Source organism: Sciurus vulgaris, assembly GCF_902686455.1.
Source record: "Sciurus vulgaris genome assembly, chromosome: 4".
NCBI classification, from domain to species: Eukaryota; Metazoa; Chordata; class Mammalia; order Rodentia; family Sciuridae; genus Sciurus; species Sciurus vulgaris.
Genome location: NC_136464.1, coordinates 94,384,128 through 94,406,916, shown reverse-complemented (window position 1 = coordinate 94,406,916; position 22,789 = coordinate 94,384,128). Strand labels below are relative to the sequence as shown.

At 36.3% G+C, this 22,789-nt stretch overlaps 1 protein-coding gene and 1 long non-coding RNA gene across 6 annotated transcripts in view; one reads left to right on the top strand and one right to left on the bottom strand.

Annotated features, from left to right (window-relative positions):
* The window catches only part of CSGALNACT2 (chondroitin sulfate N-acetylgalactosaminyltransferase 2), a 78,736-nt gene that overhangs the window by 20,464 nt on the left and 35,483 nt on the right, over positions 1–22,789 (top strand). For 3 of the 5 annotated variants that reach the window (XM_079136836.1, XM_079136835.1, XM_079136834.1), the window contains exons 5-6: positions 191–285; positions 10,263–10,344. In XM_079136836.1, coding sequence (XP_078992962.1) covers positions 191–285; positions 10,263–10,344 — 177 coding nt within the window. Of the gene's footprint in view, positions 1–190; positions 286–10,262; positions 10,345–15,839; positions 18,241–22,789 lie in introns of those variants that run through there. The other 2 variants (XM_079136833.1, XM_079136837.1) reach the window with 2 other exon arrangements.
* LOC306659376 lies at positions 17,826–22,077 on the bottom strand. Its single transcript, XR_013763283.1, has 2 exons — positions 18,837–22,077; positions 17,826–18,724 (listed from the first exon to the last, which is right to left on the bottom strand). It is a non-coding gene; the product is annotated as an uncharacterized lncRNA (long non-coding RNA).

Sequence of the window (22,789 nt, the reverse complement as noted above, 5' to 3'; positions counted from 1 at the left end):
TATGTTACAAAATCATGATCATGTTCATCAAATTGACATAATGTTCTATAGATTGAATATTGATAAAATATTCTTAAAATCATGTGATTATAAAAGGACTTTAATAAAATCTCAGTATATATAGTAATAAAGATCAGTTCTTCATCTTACAACTTTATTGTATGATATAAACATACATTTTAACTTATAGGTAAAAAAGTGTTTTACCCTGTGGTGTTCAGTCTTTACAATCCTGCCATCGTTTATGCCAACCAGGATGCACCGCCACCTGTGGAACAGCAGCTGGTAAGACTTTTACACTGCCAGTAAGGAAGGGCTGTTCTTTATGTTTGTCATACAAATAGAAAACAGTTTCAGTGAAAAATGTTTTACACTCAGTAAAATGCCTTATTGGCTCAAAATTATTGGATGGCAGGCAGAGGGTTGGGGGATGGGTGGGAAGAGTTAGATCACAGAGAAAAACCTCATGTTCCAGAATTTGAAATTACACATTTTTGCCAACTTATTTTTACTAATACTAAAACTTTAATTTTCAAAACTCCACTGACTCGGGATGGGTATATAACTCTGGTAGAACGCCTCTGGTAGAACACATGCAGGTGGCCCTGGGTTCTATCCCCAGCACTTGGAAAAACAAAAACCTCCACTAACTAGAAATTAAAACTCCTGCCAGATCAACTAAGAAGAAATATTATACTAAGGAAATTACTTAGAAAATCATGGGCTGGGGATACAGCTCAGTTGGTAGAGTGCTTGCCTCATAAGCACAAGGCCCTGGATTCAGTCCTCAGCACCACAAAAAAAGAAAAAGAAAGAAAATCATGGAATGAGGATGCCATAATCAAAACTTATGGCTGTTACCAAACTGTACTTACACATGCCATTAAAGGGGAAGGGAAAAAAAAATAACAATGAATCAAACAACATTGCCCTATGTAAATTTATGATTTTTAATTTTAAAAAATTTTTAAAAAGTTACTGCAAAAAAAAAAGTTTTAAATAAACATTATTTGGAATAATTTAAGTTTACAAAGAAAGAGTTCCTGTACTCCAACCCAGCTTCCCTTAATTTTTATATAATTGTAGTACATTTGTCAGAATTAAGAAATTAACACTGGTGAGTTACTACTAACTGCACTACAGATTTTATTAGAATTTCACCAGTTTTCCTACTGATCTTCTTTTTCTGCTCCAGGATCCAGTCCATGATACCAAATTTCACATAGTATAATCTTTTAATGTTAGAATTAAGAAAATTAAAAATAAATGAACTAAGTCCTCAATTGAAAACTCCAAGGAAAGCAAGAGGAAAGAGATAAAAGCAAAATTAATGAAGTAAAAATAGGTCGACAAATTTAGGAGCTTATTGTTTATGTGCAGAAAATATTTTTTTAAAATATAGAGTGGGCTAATTTGGGGTAAAGAAAACCCACTACATTGAAAATTAGACTGTGAAAAATATGAGAGAAATTAATTTTACATAGTAAGTTGAAAAATTCTAAATAGAAGGAAAGATTTGAGAATTTATAAGATATTAAACAAGATAAGTTCTTGTTAGAATTTTATAAATAAGGGTGAAGAACTAAGGGTTTTAAAAAATTAGAACAGTTATCAAAAAGTTATATTGTATGTACATAAATGTTTTGTTGATGAGTTTTTCCAAACTTTCAAAGAATAGGTAATATTAATGATTTATGGTCTACATAAAATATTTCATCTCGATACCAATACCTGGCAGAGCATGCACACACACACACACACATATACATACATATTTCCCTCCACTTTATCTGTAGGACAGTATTACTTAGGAATATAGACATAAAATCAGAATGACAAACAGCACTGACGTCTACCTTATCCAATACTCCAAATTCTTTAAAAATTAAAAAGAAAGTACATTAATATTGGAAAATGAGAAAAGCGATCAATAGACATGAATTTTGAGAAATTTCTGTCAGATGACAACAGTTGGCATACGATTGCTAGAGGAGAGAATAGTCTAGAACATGTTCAGGAGAGCAATGAGTGAAGATGGGTCTGCTTTGCATCCATCCTCTGAACTCATAGCAGACAGAGTAGAGGGAACCCATGCTGAGCAGCACTGAGAAGCAGACATTATAAGGATCCACCATTAGGCTATAGAAGTGCCCTCTAGTCCCTGGAGCTGGAGAGGCAGGTCAGGGTAGATAGGAAGCCCCGCCTAGACTCCAAAGATGAGCTACTGTGAGCATATTCTTCCTGTGACCTCATTCTGCCCCTGTTCTATTACTGGAGATAGTCTCCTATAATCATGACTGACAGCCATGGATTTTTGAAACAAGAATGAGTAGCAGTTAACCAAGACTAATCAAATGTTTAAGGAAAACTAGTAGTATGAAATTTTAATAAACAAAAATTAACATGAGAATATGAATGTAGGTAGAAAATAACTTTAAAATACATATTATCTTTATGATCATTAGAGAAAACATTAAAAATCTTAAAATCTTATGATGTGTTGGTAAAAAGAACCAGACTTGGAAATTATGAAAAAATAAAAATCAGTAAATGGACAGAATAGCAGAATGATCACAGGTGAAATGGCACATATGACCAAGAGATAATGAGAGAGAAAGACTGAGACATGGAAAATCAGTTCATAAGCTCTCAAATTGTTTAATAGAAGTTCCAGAAAGAGAAAAAAAGGACAATAGGGAAGGGAGGATATGGAAGAAAACTTGGCAGAACTAAGGAAAGATAAGTCTTTCTGGCATTTGAGAGCAGTGAAGGGAAAATCCTGGTACCATCCAGAGACACTAAAAATAGCATAACCCAGCTTGTCCACAAAGAAGTAAGAATCAGATTGGCATTCACCTTTTTGATAATATTGGTGCTAAAAAATAAGCAATACTATGAAAATTCTGAAAAATAATCTTTGCTTGTTAGGAAAAACTAAAACTGGGTGAGGTGAACTGTTTACTGTCATGCAACTTTTCTGTAAATCATTATAAAATAAAAAACTTTTTAGTAAACTTAATTGAAAAACAGACTAAAAGACAAAAATAAGTGCCAAATAATACAACTAATTAGAACATATTTTAAAAATAATAAAATTTTAAAAAGAAGAGAACTTAGATAAAATGAACTTTTAAAAAAATTTTAACTGATACATAAAAATTACACATATTTATAAGTATCATGTGATGTTTCCATATAGGTTTAAATTGTGTAATAATGTTCAAATCAGGATAAACATATTTAAATATTTATTGTTTCTTTATGTGAAAGTTTAAAATTCTTTCTTCTACATTTTTGAAATATGCAGTACATTTTCATTATTTATGGTCACTCTACTGTGCAATAGCACACCAGAGCTTCTTACTCCTATTTATAATTCAGTACTCACTGATCAAACATTTTCCCATCCCTTTCTCCTCCCTATTCTCCCCAACCTCTGATAAACCACAATTCTTCTTTCAACTTCTAACTTAAACTCTTTTATATTCCACGTATGAGTGAGATCAGAAAATGAACTTTCAGTCAGGAGCCTGGAAGACACTGTCTTAACCCAGGGATAAAGAAATACATGACCATTAGTTCTCAAAACTCAATGTCATCAAAAACAAGGAAGATTGAGAAACAGTAGGCAAGAGGAGACATGACAATTGAATGCAATGTAGTTCTCTTGACTAGATGTGAAACAGAAAAAATACATTCCAGGAAAAATTGGTGAAATCCAAACAAAGTTTAGTACTTAGTTAATAGTAATGTGCCAACAATGATTCTTTAATTTTGACAAAATACACTGCCCCAATGTAAGATAGTAACATTAGGAAAAACTAAAACTGGGTGAGGTAAACTGTTCACTATTATGCAACTTTTCTGTAAACCATTACAAAATAAAAAAAAACTTTTTAGTAAACTTAATTGAAAAACAAACTAAAAGACAAAAATAAGTGCCAAATAGAGTAAACACAGAATAGTGAAAAGGAATGTAAGAGCACAATAATATTCTTTTCTGGCTTGGAGAGATGTGGAGAAGAATGATTTGAATGCTGATTCATTCTACATGTTGCGTAGCAAAATAAGTTTAAGCACTTCAATTTCTCATTTCACCACTTGTAATCTTTGCAGATTGCCTAACTTTTCTACGCTTCAGTGCCCTCACTTAAGACAAAAACTTGCTCTATTTAACGTTTAAAGTTACATTAGAAGTAAGTCAGTAATAAACACAATAGAAAAAATGAGTTAAAAACCATTTGCTAATAATTCACAATAGTTTAATTTAAATAGTCATCCTTGCTAGAAATAAATTAAAACAGCAATATAATACTTTTTTCTGCTGGTTTTTTTTCTTTTTAGTTGTTGATGGGCCTTTATTTTATTTATTTATATGTGGTGCTGAGATTCAAACCCAGTATCTCACACATGCTAAGCAAATGCTCTACCACTGAGCTACAAGCCCAGCCCTTTTCTGCTGCGTTTAAAAATCACAGCCATTGCAGTGAGGCTAGTGGGAATGTAGGCCAGCTCTGTGGGTCAGGAGGTTTTAACAGGTTCATACCTCTGATCCAGCAATTTTCACTCCCAGGAGTCTCTCCTGAGCAAATAATCAGAGCTATGGAATACCAATATGTATAAATTAACAATATTAAAGGCAAGCAAAACTCTTAAATAATAAGAAATTGAATTGTAGTACTTACTGTGGTGAATATTATGTATCAAAAGGAAAGTATATGAAATGTAAATAAAGTACATACAGTAGTACAAATGTAGAGGATATATAAAATTAAAAATAGGAGTTGGTATATATAGTTTATGGTATGTATAGTTTCTGACACTTTAATGATAATTATAGCTAATATTTTAATGTGCCCTTTACTGTGTGCACAATACTGTTCTGCTTTACCTACATGTTAATTCATTTAGTCCTCCTGACAACCTCTGCAGTAGGTACTATTGTTACCCCCCTTTTGACAGATGAGGGCACAGCTGTGCTATGATTGAATACAAGCCCAAGTGCGTAGCCAGCAGGAGGGGGCCCCAGGCAGCGTGCTCCACACTGTCCACTCATGCACTATGCAGACCACCTCTATTGTATTAAGTCATCAAATATTGAGGGTCCATTCTATGTCAGGCAGTATTAACCTCTGGAACCCAGAACCCTATAGTCATAGTGATAGCTCATAATGATCTTTATTCTGGTAATAGAAGATGGGGGCAGGGAATCATATAATAAATGCTATGCATATCATTAAAATAGGCCAAGTTGTGAAGATTGATGAAGTGATTTCTGTGGTATGTTCTGTCAGAAAGGCCTTTCTGGGGACTTTAGAACATCAGCCATGTCTCCCTTCTCCCTCCCGGGAGAAATCTGTATTATTACTTTTAAATAAAACTTGCTTAATATGCTTGCAAAAAAAAAAAAAGAAAGGCCTTTCTGAGATGCCACTGAAGAAACTATCCAATGGCAGGAACCAGCTAAGCAGTAACTGGGGCATGTGGCTCCAGGCAGAAAAAACAGCTGCTGAGTCTCCTATGGTTGGGCAATAGCCAGGAGGCAAGGCACTGGTACGTTGAACCAGTCTGTGTGAAGGTCCTGAGAGAAGTTTGAATTTTATGCAGAGTGTTAGCATTTGGAAGAAAATAAATAGTGTGCAGCACTAACAAGAAGAAGCCACTTAGGCTTTTATAATAGTCAGGAGAGATGATAGCAACTTGGGAAAGGGTGTAATTGTGGAGAGAGGTTTGGGTACAATTTGGAGATCAAACTAACAGATGATGCTGATGGATCAGATGTGGGAGGACTGAGGATAAGAGGAGTCAAGGGAGGAGAGATCAGGACTTCAACTGGAGCCCTTGGTGGGTGTTATTTTTTAGACATCCAAGGGAAGGTACCATTTGCCAACTGGTTTGATGAACCTAGTGTTCTGTGAGGAACTGAGGGCTAGAACTCTGGTTATATGTGGATAACTGCATCTCCCACTTGCTTACAAGGCAAAAAAATTAATAAGGAATGCAATTAAATACTATTAGGATTATGGTTAAATTTGAATTTTGACTTCAGTAAAAATGAGTTACTTTAAAAATCAAAACCAATGATTCTTTTCCTCTAGGTTGATAATAACTGAAGTTACAAGGTCATAATATTCATAAAAATCAAAATTGACGTGTAGTAGAGATGTCAAAGTGAGTGTTTTAGTTTAATACTTTGTACCAAGGTTATATTTCAACTACAGAGATAAGAATATTAGAGTCTGGTCTTGTTTTGCCACTAAAATAATTCTCTTATAAATTTACTTATTCTTTCAACAGATACTTATTGAAAGTTTACTGTGTACCTGGTATTGTTCTGGGTGCTATGGATATAACAATAATCAGAACTGTGAAAGTTCTGCCCTCGGGGAACTTTACATTCTAAAAGGGGAATAAGTGCCCCCATGGGGGAAAAGATGGAAAAGGAGCAGTTGTATTTCATCTGTCAGCTCCAACTTGAGCCAAGCCCTTGGGGGGGGTTGCCTGATTCATTCTGTTTTCCAGTTGGTTCTTCCAGCACAGCACTATTTCAGACTGTCCCACTCTTATCAAAATTAGTCTCCTGTATAGAACTTGATGTTCCTTTCTCCAGAAATGTCCCTGTGGCTACCCTACAGATTACTCAGATTCATTATGGCCAGAACACAACTCTGCATTGTTCCTTTCTGGCCTGACCTTTCTGACCCTTTTCCTGGGTTCCATCTCCAAGAAAAACACCTTCACAGATCCTAAAGTCTTTCATATCAATACTTTCCCCCCGCCCCCCGTACATACCTAAATAATATATACCACCTGTTTCCTATTCCTGGTTATATTTCTTGGCCTCTTAATTGGCCTCCCTTCTTACCTCTTCTAATCTATTCTCTGTTGTCTGTATTCCAGCCAAAGCGATCTTCCAAAAAACATCACATTACTTCTTCTCCAGCTCTTCAAAGAAGACCCATTGCCGTTAGGGTAAACCCAAAGCACATGACCAGGTACACAAGGATGTACCATGTATATCCTTGCACATTCTTCTAGGCCAGGGGTCAGCAGATATTGCTTGTGGTCCAAGTCTGCCCTTCTACCTTGTTTTATATTGCCTACAAGTTACAAGTTATGTTTACAATGTTAATGAAAAAAAAAATTAAAAAAAAAAATTAAATAATATTTCATGACATGAAAATTATATGAAATTCAAATTTGTCTATAATAAAGTTTATTGGAACACAGCAAACTCATTTGATTATTTATGATGTGTGACTGGTTTCACAGTATAGACACAGTACAAAAATTGTGACAGATTATATGTTCCTTGAACCTGAAATATGTACTCCATGGCCTTCTACAGGACAAGTTTGCTGAACCTTCTCTGCACTATAGTCAACTCTTCTACTGACTCTAGCATTTAGTCTCCACCATCCTTAACCTACCATGCTCTCCCATTTGCTGGCCTTTGTACAAACTGTTCTTTTGCCTGAACTCTCCCCTAGCCCATCATCTTTCACTTGTTCATTTGTCTATCATATCCCAGCTCCAGCTTCATTCCTGGAGGAAACTATCTTAGTATGTTACAGTTTGTGTGAGGCACCTCTCTTTTCTCTTGTTCTCACATCCAGATTCTTGCTTCTTACCCAAGTCAAACACAATGGCCAGTCATATCCATAACCTCTTTGCTGTGTACTCTTCTCCTTTTTTCCTTGCTCCTTCCAGTGTTCCCACAGAACTCCATCTCTGTCACCCAGACCACAATGCAATGGATGTATAGCCCTAATCCATACACATGTGGCTTTAGAGTTTCAGGCTCCTGGACTGTTCTGTAGTCCTGTGCTTCACACTCTCTGTCCTTGAGGCAGCACTGGACTCTCCTACCCATCCCAGCACCCTTCACCCTGCAGTTATCTTGCTTCCTACTTCAGTTGGAAAAGAAAAGCAGCCAGTTCTCTTCCTTGTTATCATCTCAAGAGTTCTGTTACCCTTATTGTCTCAACTTAGCACATTCTCAATGAAATAACTGTTTGTATCCTTTCATAAGGCCAGCCCGTCCTTTTGTGATGACCTAGACTTCATCTCTCCTGTCTTAACAAGGACGTCCTCTAGCCAGTCTTCCCCTCTCCTGTCTTAACATTTTGCCTCTTCTAAATCATTCCCATAACCATACAAAAATAGTGTATACAACTTATCTTTAAGAAATATTAAAAGCCTCCTCTTGACTCCAGAGCCTTACTTCCTGCTCTTGCTGCAGTCCTTCCTTTGTTATTTGTTAAATGCTACAAGCATGCTTCTGCCAGAGTCATCTTGTGCGCTGCCCTCCCTGCCTGCAGTGATCTCTTCCAGATAATTTGCATAGCCCCTCCCCCATTTCATTCAGGTTCCTGCTCAAAGTTTACCTCCTCAGAGAAGCCTTTTATGGCAATTATGTAAGAAAGACTTTTCTTTTGCCATGCTTACTTCTTGTCCTGGAAAGTATTGCCACCTGAAACGTATATGTATTTATTTGCTAATTTTCCACAAAGCCCTTATTTTATATTTCTTTCCCTACTTGGACTTCAGCAGTGACAACTTCATTTTTAATTTGACTTCCTTCTTGGTGGAAAAGAACTCAGCAGTTCCAAGCTTTGTATGCGAATCCTATACCAGGGGTTGACAAACTTTTCTGTAAAGAACCAGATAGGGAATATTTCTATTCAGCTGCACCACTGTAAATAAAATAGCTTACAAAAGTAGACAGTGGGTCAGAGTTAGCCCAAGGCTGTAGTTTGCTGACCCCTGCCTTATACTATACAAAAAGAGCAAGTAAATTCTCTAGTAGTTCTCTAGGAGGAATAAGAGGGCTTTGTTTTCCAGTCCCCAACAACCCTCCCTTTTTAGCTTATTTGCCTGAATCTTGTCTAATGCCTGTTGTAAACTGCTCGCTAAAGTAAATAGAATGAGACCATTTCACTGGTGCAGAGTATTCGTGGCTTGCTCAGAATCTACCAAGTGACAGGAGCTTCCCAAAGCATGGACTGCATGGGGCCAGGTAATTACCAGAACAAAACTATACATCAGGAAGGGGCCTGGAAAATAGTGCTGGGTAGGCACCCAAATCAGGTCTTTGTATAGTTAATTACGGTACATTATAGTATATGTTTGTGCAACTCTTGTCCTCCTAGAATGTATACCTCTTGAGGTCAGGACCACACTATTTGATTATTAGTCACCAGCTTGCGTCTTTTTTTTTTTTTTAAGTTTTTTATTTTTACAGACTGCATTTTGATTCATTGTACATAAATAGGGTACGACTTTTCATTTCTGTGGTTGTACACCATGTAGATTCATACCATTCATGTAATCGTACATATACATAGGGTAATACTGTCTGTTTCATTCTACTCTTTCTGAGCCCCACCCTCTCCCACCCCATTTTCCTCTACATCATCCAAAGTTTATTCATTCTTCTCTTCTTCCCTCGATATATATTGTCATGCACTTATCAGAGAGAACATTTGGCCTTTGGTTTTTTGAACTTGGCCTATTTCACTTAGCATGATATTTTCCAACTTCACCCATTTACCAGCAAATGCCATAATTTTATTCTTCTTTATGACTGAGTAATATTCTATTGTGTATATATACCACAGTTTCTTTATCCATTCGTCAATTGAAGGGCATCTAGGTTGGTTCCACCATCTAGCTATTGTGAATTGAGCTGCTATGAATGTTGATGTGGCTGCATCACTGTAGTATGCTGATTTTAAGTCCTTTGGGTATAAACTGAGGAGTGGGACAGCTGGGTCAAATGGTGGGTCCATTCCAAGTTTTCTGAGGAATCTCCATACTGTTTTTCAGAGTGGCTGCACCAATTTGCAACTCCACCAATAGTGTATGAGTACGTGGCACTGACACTTGAGAAAATCTTTCAAGTTGCACTTGAATGTGCTGTTACCAGGTTATTTTGCAGTATTATTTTTAGGAAGGAAAAATGGAATCTACCTGCTGTTTCAGTATGTTAGCACTAAATGAATCATCCATAAAATGGGCTTTTTGTCCAGCTTGCATCTTATAATGAGCTCAAGCACTTTTACCACTTGCAAGTGGTAAAAATCCTTGGCTCATACAGATTACTATATTTTTGTTTTTTGTAAGAAGTTAGTAACAAAAATCCTTTATCAGTAATATAAATAATAGGAGAAGAGTATCCTTTGGAAAAGAATTTGTTTCATTGTTGATTAAAACTTCTAGTTCTTGAGAAATTAAATTATTTTTTATTTTTTTAACTTGAGGTTCACAAAAAGGATTCTGGTTTTTGGCGAGATTTTGGCTTTGGAATGACTTGTCAATATCGATCAGATTTTCTAACCATTGGTAAGTATACCTTACATTTAAGGATAGAACTTTACATATTTATTATAGACTTTATGGCATTTTTCAAAAATATATCATATTTGGGTGTTTTTCTTTTAAATCATGAGTATCTGGGGTTATACTAAGAAATGTAAAAGGTAAAGTGAGTTTATAATTAATGTCTTTGATGAACAAAGATAAAGATAAAAGTTTAATATTTGCTAGTTCCTTTGAAATCAAAACACCAGTAGTTTTTTTAAAACACCTGTTTAATGTTGCCAAAATTGTAGTTGATTAGAATACTCTTTAAAAAGGTCTCTCTATAACCTACTGTTGTTTTCCTGAGTTGTTACAGCTGCAAGTAGTCTTACGTTATCTAGTTTAAGGCTTTTCATATTTTCTTTAGAGATGAAGTTCATTTTAATTGTCTATTAACTGTTATGTAAAATCCCAGTGTTTAGGAAAAAATGAGATTTTCTTTATAACTCTGATTGAAGTGGGAGTCAGTGGCTAAGATGTCCATCCCATAAGCTCAAAGATATGGTGAAGACTATGATCTAATCTCCACACCCCTCCTCCAGCTTCAGTCTTACCCACCAAAAAAGTGTCAGAGAGCCAGGCTTAGGGGCACATGCCTATAATCCCAGCCACTTGGGAGGCTTAAGGCAGGAGGATGGAGCGTTCAAACCCAGCCTCAGAAACTTAGTGAGGCCTAAGCAACTCAGCAAAACCCTGACTCTAATAAAATATGAAGGGCTAGGGATGTGGCTTAGTGGTTAAGCATCCCGGGATCAGTCCCTGGTATCCAAAAAAAAAAAAAAAAAAAAAAGTGTCAGAGAATAGTTTAGGAAAGCATGTTGACCTGAACTGCATGTCTCCTAATTCATTTAGTGATTCTCTTACCACATCATAGTGGAAGTCATATGCCTTATGTACATTTTAGTTTCATATGATGTTCATTTTTATAATTGGCCATTTGTTTTGAAAGTCCCTCCACCTATCTCTTTATAGGAAGTAATGATAAAAGAGACTATTAAATGAAACTAAGGCCCTTTTCCCTGATTTCTTATTTAATAAAACTATAAACATTCACTGTCTTTCAAAAACAGAAATACTAATCTAAAAGTTCTCTGATTCTGTTTTTAGTTCACATATACTGTTGAGTTGTTCTAATGATTTTCTCATTTCATTATTTTAACTCCAGAATTTCCATTTTGTTTCTTTTTCTATATTTGTAATTTCTCTTTAATACTATTGTATTTGATGAGATCTTACATTCTGATACTTCTTTCAGCATAAATTCTTTTAATAATTTAGATTTTTTTTTTCAAAGCTTAGTTAAATATATTTAGTTTTCAGATGTATACATATCTCTAGTCACTTATATTTAAAGTGCCAATTTTATAGTAACAACCTAAAATAACAGCTGTTTGTTTAACTACAGTTACACTCAGTTTCCCTAAGTAATAAAATCCAATAGCTAAAACAAATTATCTTGATATATAAGAACAGACTAATGTTCCAAGAGACCTTCGTTGTTTTAACAGAGAATTAGATGTTGGTTTTTTTATTAGCACATCAAATATTTGACCTTAGGAAAAAACTTTACATAATTTTAAATGTGGACACAACTTAATTTAGATATATTTATAATGGCTGCTTTGGAATTTTGTCTGTGAAAGCCATATCTGGGCCCTGTCATAGGGCCCTACTTTTTATTTTTTTTTTACTTTGTAATTTCTTTCTTGAAAACTGGACATTTTGGCAATATTTTATGGCAGCTCTGGATACTGATTCCCCTGCTTCCACAGCTTGTTTTTCCTTTTCCATATTTATTTATTTATTGACTTGGTAGGACTATTTAGTGAATTTTCCCATCCGCACCCTAACTCCCCCACAATACAAAGCCTCTGATGTCCCTCCTCAGGACATGTGCACAGTTTTCTCCAGTGGCACTGGATTTAGCATGGCTCTCTTTGACTCTTACCATGCCCTTGTTGGTATTACTCCCAATTGTTAGGAATCATTGATTGCTCACTAATTGCTGTCTTGTTTTTGTCAATGTTTTTTTAGGGGTAATTTTTGAGGCAAGTGCTTGGACCCCAGAAGGGATCTTCTTCCTGTTTCTGCTCTGGTTCTCTCTGGTAAACTCACTGGCCTACAGTTCAGCTTTTTGCCCTCATGGAGTTACCAGCCTCTTAAGTGCTTAAAACCAAAATCTCCATTATTTTCAAAATCCCCCTTAAAACTTGAACTTCTTTCTCTATACCATGTTTCAAATTAAGTCAGATTCTTTGGAGCAGTTTATTCTTGTAGACTCTCTCTTTCCTTAGAAAGAGACATTCCCACTACTCTGGAGCTGAGAATGGGGACAGTAGCACACTTCTCATAAAGCAAAATGAACACCCCTGCTTTATGAGTAGGATGCTGGGTAGGGGCAGTAAAGCCCCCAATATTTTCTACCTACCTTGTCCAGAGTAGAGCCCCTATGCTAATGGTGTGGACTGGTGAAAAAGAGTTTCCCATTTGAAATTTCATCTCTTTCATTTGGAGCTTCTATCTCTTTTCTTCATTTCATCTATTATTTATTAGTATTCCCATTATGTATATGTTACACCTTTTGTACTTGTCCCACATATCTCTTCTGTCTGAATCTGGGTCTAATGATTACTTTCTCTTCAAACTATTTTTTTCCTTTTAGGATGATTGTATCTTCTTGTTGTTGTTGTTGTTGAAAGCTGGGCTTTATGTACTGAGTAAGAACAACTGCACTAAGAACCTTAGTGATGTGGTGATGAGGTATGGAGGGAGGAGTGGTAAACTATAGCACTATGATTAGGTCTCAGTGTTTTAGTGAGCTTGTGCCTCTGGACTGTGAACTTCACACATCCTTTTCAGTTCCTCTTCTCCTCAAGGACCAGATGGCTAGAGGAACTAAAATTGATTATTTCCCTTCCCCCAGGTCATTTAGGCTAGGTTGTTTCTCCTGAGGTCATGCCTTATTAATAAGAACAGAATGCTCTGGCATATTTCAAAATGGTTACCTTTGCCGCCTTCCCCTTGCCAGAAACATAAGAGGATCTTATCTGATCTTCACTATGAGATCTTGGTAGAGCTTCTAAAGGTAAAACTCTCAAGTGTGGGGATTCCAATATGACTGGGGCCTCCTGAGTTTTTAACTCTCAGATTTGTCTACACTGAGCCTCTAGCAGTTTGGCAATTACAGGTTTTCCTACCTCTGTACTGTCTCCTGCAGAGACTTCTTCTCTAGTAATCTATGATTCTTTTTATCTACCTACTAGTCTCTCCAAAAATGTAGGGGGCAGAGTTTTACCCTATGACCTCTTTTCTCTGAGAGATCTAAAAGGAATTGTTGATTTTTTAGTTTGTTCAGCTCTTTATTAGGACCAAGTGATAATTTCTAGGCTCCCAAAATGCCAAACCCAAAACCAGGAGTTCCCCATTTATTTTTAAATATCCTGCATTATTGTATTTGAAGAGCTTATTCATATCTATAAGGAAGAAAAGCTGAGATGTGATCAGACATAGCATTTTGTAAAGCTATAACAGTTTAAAGCAATGATTTATAGAGTTCTCAGGACTATTGTCTATCCTGCAAATGTGAAATTAAGTAGGATAGTTATTTGAAAGGAGATGCAATTTAGAAACTTAGCTCTTAAAGAATTTTTCTCAGCTTTTAAAATACTGTTTTCTAACTCTTCAAAAACTCCATGTGTTTTACATCCTTCTTTTAAAAGTCGTTCAGCTTGAAACCAGTTTAAAAATAATCTGAACTCTATTTCCCACATCATTGTCAGCCCACTGTTGTTAGCCTCTGCTCCATAGCTCTGTCAGAATTGTTCTAGGCAGGGTTATAAATAGCATTTATGCTGCCAGTATATTGATTCTCTTTCAGTTCTTAAGTAGCACACCTGACAGCTTCTTCCTTGAAGCAATTACTTTTTTTTTTTTTCTATTTACTACAAGGTGTGTTTTTTTATTTGTTCTTCTTAGTAATACATGACAGTAGGATGTATTTTGATATATAATACATACATGGAGTGTAACTTCCCAGTCTGGTGGTTGTACATGATGTTGTACATGATGTGATTCATGTACATTGGTCGTGTATTCATATATAAACATAGGAAAGTTATGTCCAATTCATTCTACTCTTTCCCATTCCCATCCCCTTTCCCTTCCCCCCATCCCCCCCCTGTCCAATCTAGTGAACCTCCACTCCTTCTCCCTACCTTGCCTATTTTGTGAGTCAGCGTCCACATGGCAGAGAGAATATTTGGCCTTTGGTTTTTGGGGATTGCTTATTTTACTTAGCATGATAGTCTCCAGTTTCATCCATTTACCAGCAAATGCCATAATTTTGTTTCTCTTTATGGTGAGTAGTATTCCATTGTATATATATACCACAATTTCTTTATCCATTCATCTGTTGAAGGACACCTAGGCTGGTTCCAATATGGCTACTGTGAATTGAGCTGCTATAAACATTGATGTGCCAGCATCACTATAGTATGCTGATTTTAAGTCCTTTGGGTATATGCTGAGGAGTGGGATAACTGGGTCAAATGGTGGTTCCATTCCAAGTTTTCTGAGGAATCTCCATAGTGCTTTCCAGAGTCGTTGCACCAATTTGCAGTCTCATCAGCAATGTATGAGTGTTCCTTTTCCCCCATAACCCTTGAGGCATTTTCTTCAGTTGACTACTGAGATGACATCTTCTTCAGAGATTTCCACTGATTTGCATTCATTTCTCAATCTCTTTTGCTGACTTACCTTTCTTTGCAAGAAATTGGCATTTCTTTTTTTTTTTTTTTTCTTTTCTTTTTGCTACCAGGGATTGAACCCAGAGATGCTTAACCACTGAGCCACATCTCCAGATATTTTTTATTTTTGAGACAGGGTCTCACTAAGTTGCTTAGGGCCTCACTAAGTTGCTGAAACTGGCTTTGAATTTATAATCCTCCTTCCTTGGCCTAACGAGCCTCTGGGATTATAGGTGTGTACCATGGTTCCTGGCTTAGAAGTTGTCATTTTTTAGTGTTTAGACCTCAGCCCTATTTTTCTTATGAATTTCTTCAATAGTTTCATTCATTCCTGTGACTGTAAATCATCTGCGTATCTATTCTAGATTTATATCTCCATTTTGACCTTTTCTTCTGTTCTCCCCTCAGGAAAGTTTTCTGTAACCCAGAGAATAGTATAGGTGATTTGTATTTCCTTCTCCTTTATTGACAGTGTAAAACGTTAAAGTTTACAAAGTGTTCTCAAATATCTAATCTCATTCTGATAGTCTCGGCAACTGAACTTGAACTCTAGAGTTTAACGAAATTATCAACATGTAACTGAACTTCCAAAGTAGTAGTTCAGGTCTCTGCATCAGTGCTTTTGTGCTGTACCATGCCATCTCACTTGAAGCCAGAACTTTTAAAATCTTTATGGTGTCTGCTTGTCCTCTGGCTGTCAGTTACTTACGGTGTCAATTTTGATCCTACCAGGTGGCTTTGACATGGAAGTAAAAGGTTGGGGTGGAGAAGATGTTCATCTTTATCGAAAATACTTACATGGTGACCTTATTGTGATTCGAACTCCAGTTCCTGGTCTTTTCCACCTCTGGCATGAAAAACACTGTGCAGATGAGCTAACCCCTGAGCAGTACCGCATGTGTATCCAGTCCAAAGCCATGAACGAGGCTTCTCACTCCCACCTGGGAATGATGGTCTTCAGGGAAGAAATAGAGATGCATCTTCATAAACAGGCATACAGGACAAACAGCGAGGCTGTTGGTTAACAAAATCATTAATGCATAACAGTCTGAACCACAAACCAGCACTATTTATTTAGCCTTAATTCCAGTTCCAGATGCTGTGCCTCTTCCAGAAAAGACTTGTTTATTTTTCATGTTCTTTCTGACATTACTTTGGCAGTTCAACTTGATAGAAGAAAAAAACAAGTGTTTCATCACAAAACCTATTTTGTGACAATACTGCACTATGGAATAGTAGACAAAATGAAATCTGCTTGTCCCAAAAGTAGATTTGAATCAGTTTTCTGCCTGATGCCCATGTTTTGACTGTATGTGGGATTGCATGCTTTGATGGCATCTGGTGGAGGGATGGAAAATGCTGGGCTGATGGTGGGTCAATCAGCACATTGCTTGCAGATGGGACCAAGTGATACAGATGAGGTGCAGGAACAGATATTATATCTTCATTTCACCTGCTGACCACTACGTCAGTCAATATGATTTTTGGTTTGTTTTGTTTTTCTTTGTTTTTTCATGGAACTGGGATTGAACCCAGGGGCCCTCTACCACTGAGCTCTATTCCCAGACCTTTTTATTCTTTGAGACAGGGTCTTGCTAAGTTGCCAAGGCTGGCCCCCAACTTGCAGTCCTCCTGCCTCAGCTTCCTGAGTAGCTGGGGGCATGTACCACCATGCCCAGCAACTGCTTCATTTTTAAAGGAAGAACTTTCATTGATAGCTTAAATAATCCTTTTTTACTGAAGCAGATAATAATTAAATGACACATCTGAAATTCCCAACCCATCAAGAGAAGGCAGAAACCGAAACCCCTTAACTTAATATTGCTTAGCCCTCAAATGTCTGTTTTTAAATAAGTGACTAATAGTAGAAAATAGTTTAGAATCTATGACTTGATTAAAAATGTTATTACACTATCAATATGTTGGGGATTAGTAGTCAAAGTTGCTATTGACTGTTTTGAACAAACAAATGTGGAAGCATTTTATCAGAGCATTTAATTATATTGGAATGCAAGATACTAGCTATGTTTGAACATCAAGTTTATATAAGCAAGATACACCAGGGCCTTCCTAAGGAGGCTCAGAGTAAGTGAGCATAGTATGTATTTTTGCTTTATATTATCTCATTTAGCATGGATCCATATGTATTTATTATCCTTTACTTTCTAATGTATTATATTTGCTGTATCTGTATTTGCATTATTATAATACTTTGAATTGAAAGAGAATTTTGGGGGAAGAAAAAAGTAATTTGATAAGGTATATACCATAAGACCACTTTGATTTGAGAAAAGGGAAGGAGGGGAAGGTAGTCTGAATGAAAATCTGAATTACAAATTGTTTTAGAGAAATATATACTTACAGATAGAATGTTTTAATTGACATATAAATTATATTCATGAAACAAGATGAATAAGAAATTATATTCAGATAGGACTATACTACATTATTTATCACACATGATCTTTTGCCATTAGGTTAATTGCTAGGTTCAGAAATTAGAAGGTGAAAGGCATGCATAAATTTTTTATCCTTTGATTTTTAAAAGGGACCTACTATTTGTATTAAAAACCCCTGAAAATTCACAGAAAAAAATTAATATTCATTTTGCTCTGTAAATCATACTATGAAATGTTGGCAAATTCCAAATTTCTAGGTGCTACATGAATTAAATTTTACAATAACTTAACTAATTATTCTTACAAGTCTAAGTTGGGATAGTTAGCTGTTTTTAAAGATGTGTAAAATGTTCTCTGCAAAAATAATTCAGGCCATTGTCTCCTTTTTGTACACAGTTATTTATTATTAAGACCAGTGAATTATGTTATTTAAAATGAGAGAGGGGCTGGGGATATGGCTCAGTTGGTAGAGTGTTTGCCTTGCAAGCACAAGGCCCTGGGTTCAATCCCCAGCACCACAAAAAGAAAAAAAAAAAAAGAGAGAGAACTTATTTGTAATGGTAAGTTGCAGCTTGTTTTTTGAGAAAATCCAATTATTTTACTTTTACTCCTATTTTTTAAAACTATCTTTTAATTTAAAGATAGAAAGGATAGAAAGTAAGCAGTGGAAACGTAACTGTTTTGACCTTAAATGATACCAATAAAGTATTTTATTACCAAAAGTTAAATGAAAATTTATTTCTATCATAAAATGTCATAAATACAGAAAAGTACATAATCAATTGTGTATAAAGAATAATGAAGCAAACACCAGTATACTGCCACCTGGTTGAAGATACAAGATATCACCAGTGACCTAGAGTTACCCTCCATAATAGTCACCATCTGATTTTTGTGATAATTTTCCACTTGGTTTTTTTGTCATAGGTCTCCCAACAGTGTATGTATCTCTATCCAGAATTCTGTTTAATTTACCTGTTTTTAATTTTTTATATATTATTTCATAGTATGTTCTTTTTGTATAATATTTTTGAGGGTGACCCATATTAACCTCAAAACTGGTTCATTTTTAGTACTGAATAATATTTCATTATGTGAATACACTACAGTATTAATTTTATTGATAAATATCTGAGTTTTTTCCAACTTTTTGTTGTTATTCTATTGTTGGTAGTTATTTGGGTTGTATATACATTTTTTGTGGCTTGTTTGCTTTTGCTTTTACAAACAGTGGTGTCATAAACACTACTGTTCATGCTTCTCATAAGCAAGAAGTATTTCTCTAGGAGTGAAAATGCTGAGTCATTAGTTGGGTACATGTTTAACTTACTTTCCAAAGTGGACCACCTCTGGCACTGGGTAAATTTACTGCGCATCCTTGGCAATTCTTGCCAATCTAGTGAGCTTTAGGCATGAATTGTAGTTATAATTTGCATTTCCAGTGTTTTTGCCCATTTTTACCAGTTCATAGAAATTCTTCACATATTCTAGATACCAGTTTTTCTTGGTTAAATATTTGCAGATCTCTTCTCCCAGGATATGGCTTGTCTTTTCCCATTCTTGATCATACTCTTTGATGAGTAAAAATTAACTTCAATGCAACTGATCTTTTTCCTTTATAATTTATTTTTTAACAAACTTTTATAGCAGTTTTAAGTTCACAGCAAAATTAAACAGAAAGTACAGAATGCTTCCATATTCAGTAGTCCCACTTTATCTGCAGTTTTACTCTGTAGTTTGAATTACCTATGGTCAGATGATCCAAAAATATTAAATCAAAAATTTCAGAAATAAGCAATTCAGAAGTTTTAAATTATACCTTATTCTGAGTAGTGTGATTAAATCTCATGCCATCCTGTTCCATTCTGCCTGGGACATGAATCATCCCTTTGTCCAGCATATCCACACTATATAGTAGCTCTCCCAGTTATCAGATCCACTGTCTGGTACCCCAGTGCTTATGTTGAGCTTAGAAGGTCGGTAGTAGCCTAACACTGTGTCACAGCACCTATGTCATTCACCTCATTTTATCTCATCACATAGCATTGTATCATTTCACATCTTAAGAAAGATGAATATAGTACAAAAAGATATTCTGAGACAGGGACTGGTGTGGTTTGGATATGAGTTGTACCTGAAAAGTTTCTATGTTAATGCAGGAATATTTAGAGGTAAAATTATCAGATCATGAGAGCTGTAAATGATCAGGCCATCCTAGTTTGAATGGACTTGACAGTAACTATTCACAGGTAGGGCATGCCTGGAAGGGTCGGTCACTGGGGAAGGGTCTTAGGAAGGATTTATCTTGCCTAAAATCTGTCCTCTCTGCTTGCTGGTTGCCATAAGTGAAGCAGCACTCTTCCTCCATGCCTTTCCACCATGATATTCTGCCTCACCTTAGTCCCAGAACAATGGAGTTGGTCCACCATGGACCAAACCTCTGATATTTTGTGAGCCAAAACAAACTTTTCCTCTTCTAAGTTGTTGTTGTCAGGCATTTTATTCACAGCAATGAAAAAACCTAACAAATTAGTATGGAGAAATGGGATTGTTGCTGTGACTAACCTGACCATTTGGTTCAGAAGGCTTTAAAGCAGGTGGAATTTGGAAAAGTTTAGATATGCAACCTGGAAGTAGCTTTAGACTATTGTAAGGAGAGCTTTATGGGAGATTCTTGGAAAACTTGGAATGGCCAGAATGCCAGTAGGAATGCAAACTGTGCTCATGAGATTTCAGAAAGAAATGAGGATTCTATAGGGAATTGGACTAGGAGCCATTTGTGTCACATTCTGTCAAAGAACTTGTTTACAGTTTGCCCATGTCCTGAGACTTTGAAGCTACTTTTAAAAGTGATGAACTAATTAATCTAGCAGAGGAAATTTCAAGCCGGCAGTGTTTGGTCAGCGGCATGGATGTTGCTAGCAGCTTTTACCCAGGTTTACTCCGAGAATTGGGAGCAGAAAATAGAAATAAAAGATTTTAAAGCTTGCAATTTGACCAAAAAAGTGATTGTAAAACTGGAGCCAAGAGAGGTGTGCTTGTTGAAGAGATTAGAGCCCCTAAAGAAATACTAAGTATTTTGCACAGCAACAGAAGGTAAGCTTGAGGACATCTCAGAATTTTGCAAGACCACACCTATTGCAGGCTCAAAGGTGTAAAAAGGAAAATTCCTTTGAGAAGAGATCATGAGGGCCTAGGAAGTTGTTTCACTATACTTAACCATCCAGACACTCTGAGGCTACTATAGCTGTAATCCCAGGGAGCTCAGCTACTACATGAACTGGCAGCAGACCTTAGCATCATCCACATGGTACTGTTTCTGCAAGAATTCAGTATGTTTCAGTTAGGGGGTCAGGAAAGCTCCTGCTGAGATTTCAAAGGAAGACCTGGGAGGCCAGGCAAAGTTTAGCAGGATTAGGATCCCTGTGGACTGCTCCTGAGAGGACACAGCATGATGCTGTGAGCTGTGAAGGTGAAACCAGAGCTGAAATGGAGACCCTAAGAATTTAGAGATGCCAGTAATGTGGGCTGTCTGCCAAGAAAAGTTGCTGGCTATAGAGAGAGCCAGCCTAAAATAAAGCCCATGTGCACTGCAACCAGGAAGGTGAAAGGGTAGGGCTGCCCAAGCTCTTTGGAAAGAACATCTCATAGCTGTGTGTCCTAAATACTATACAAGGAGTTACAGAACCTGTTTGCCCAACTTGGTTTTGGTCTTGCTTTGGCCCCATCTCTTCTTTCTATGCCCCTATTCCTTCCATTTGGAATGGGAATATCAACTGTGCCACTGTAGTTTAGATAACATGTAACTTACTTTTGACTTTTACAGAGATTCCCAGCCAAGAGTTTGCTTTGGGTCTCACAGGGGAGACTTTGGTCTTGGGCTTTTGGGCAATGCTGGCACTGTTAAGATAACTGGGATTCTTAGAGATAAACTAATTGTATTTTGTGTTGTGAGGTGGACATGAGCTTTTGGAGGCCAGGGGCAGAATGCAGTATGCTATATGAAGTATCCCCCAAAAGCTTGTGTTAATGCAGGAATATTTGGAGGTGAAAGATTAGGTGAAAGATTGTAAGATTGTAAGAGCTGTAGCCTAATTGACCATCCTAGTTTGAATGGGTGCTAACTGTAGGCATGTGGGCATGGCTAGATGAAGTTGGTCACTGGATATGAGCCCTGAAAGGATTCATCTTCCCCGTAGCACCTTGCCTCTACCTTCTTGTTGATATGAATGGAGCAGTTCTCCTCAACTGTGCACTTCTGTGGTGATGTTCTCCCTCATCTTGGGCCCAGAACAATGGAGTTGGTCTACCATGGACTGAACTTCTGATACTATGAGCCAAAATAAACTTTCACTCCTTTGAGTTGTTCTCACCAGGTATTTTAGTCACAGTGATGAAAAAGCTGACTAAAACAGGGACCATGTTCATATAACTTTTATTATAATAATTGTTCTTTTTCAATAATTATTGTTACTAATCTCTTACTGTGCCTAATTGATAAATTTTATCATAGGTATAGATGTATAGCATCTTTTCACATGCTTATTTTCCATCTGTTTATCTTTGGTTAGCTGTTGTTGTATTTCACTTTTTTCCAACATTACCTTATTATAATACTGGGAAAAAAGTGAAATACTTTTACCCAGTGATTTACAAAACCATTCTGTCATCCACCAAAAGTCCCTGCATATACATCTAATTCTGGGCTATCTTCTGTGTCATCAGACTTCCTGTCCATCACTACACCCTTACCACATGGTCTGAATCACTAATTTTTTATACAAGTCAACATTTGGGAGAGCTGTCCACTCATCTTGTTCTTAAAAGAAGTCACAGATATTTATAGACTTTTACCTTCATATAAATGTTGGAATAAGCTTCAAAAAAAGTTTATGAATTTAACTGTAATCTCATTCAGTCTATAAGATCACATTGAGAAGAACTATCATTACAATGTGGAATCTTCCAGACCCTGAACATATCTCTTTATTGTCTGTATATGTCTTCATTTTCTTCTAGTTAAGTTTATCATTTTCACACAGTGGACTTACAAGTATTATTTTTCCCCCAGGTTACTTTGCATTTTCTATGCCATTACATCCATTGTTTTTGTTTTGTTTTTCTTGTTGTCTGCTTAGAAATCTAAACCTGATATTTAGAAACCATTGATTTTTGTTTTATGTTCAGAAACATTTCCAAAATCTCTTAATTCTGTTAATATATTTCTAGTTTCTTTCATATTTTTCCTACAACCATGTCATATATCTTTAAAAGTGGAAATTT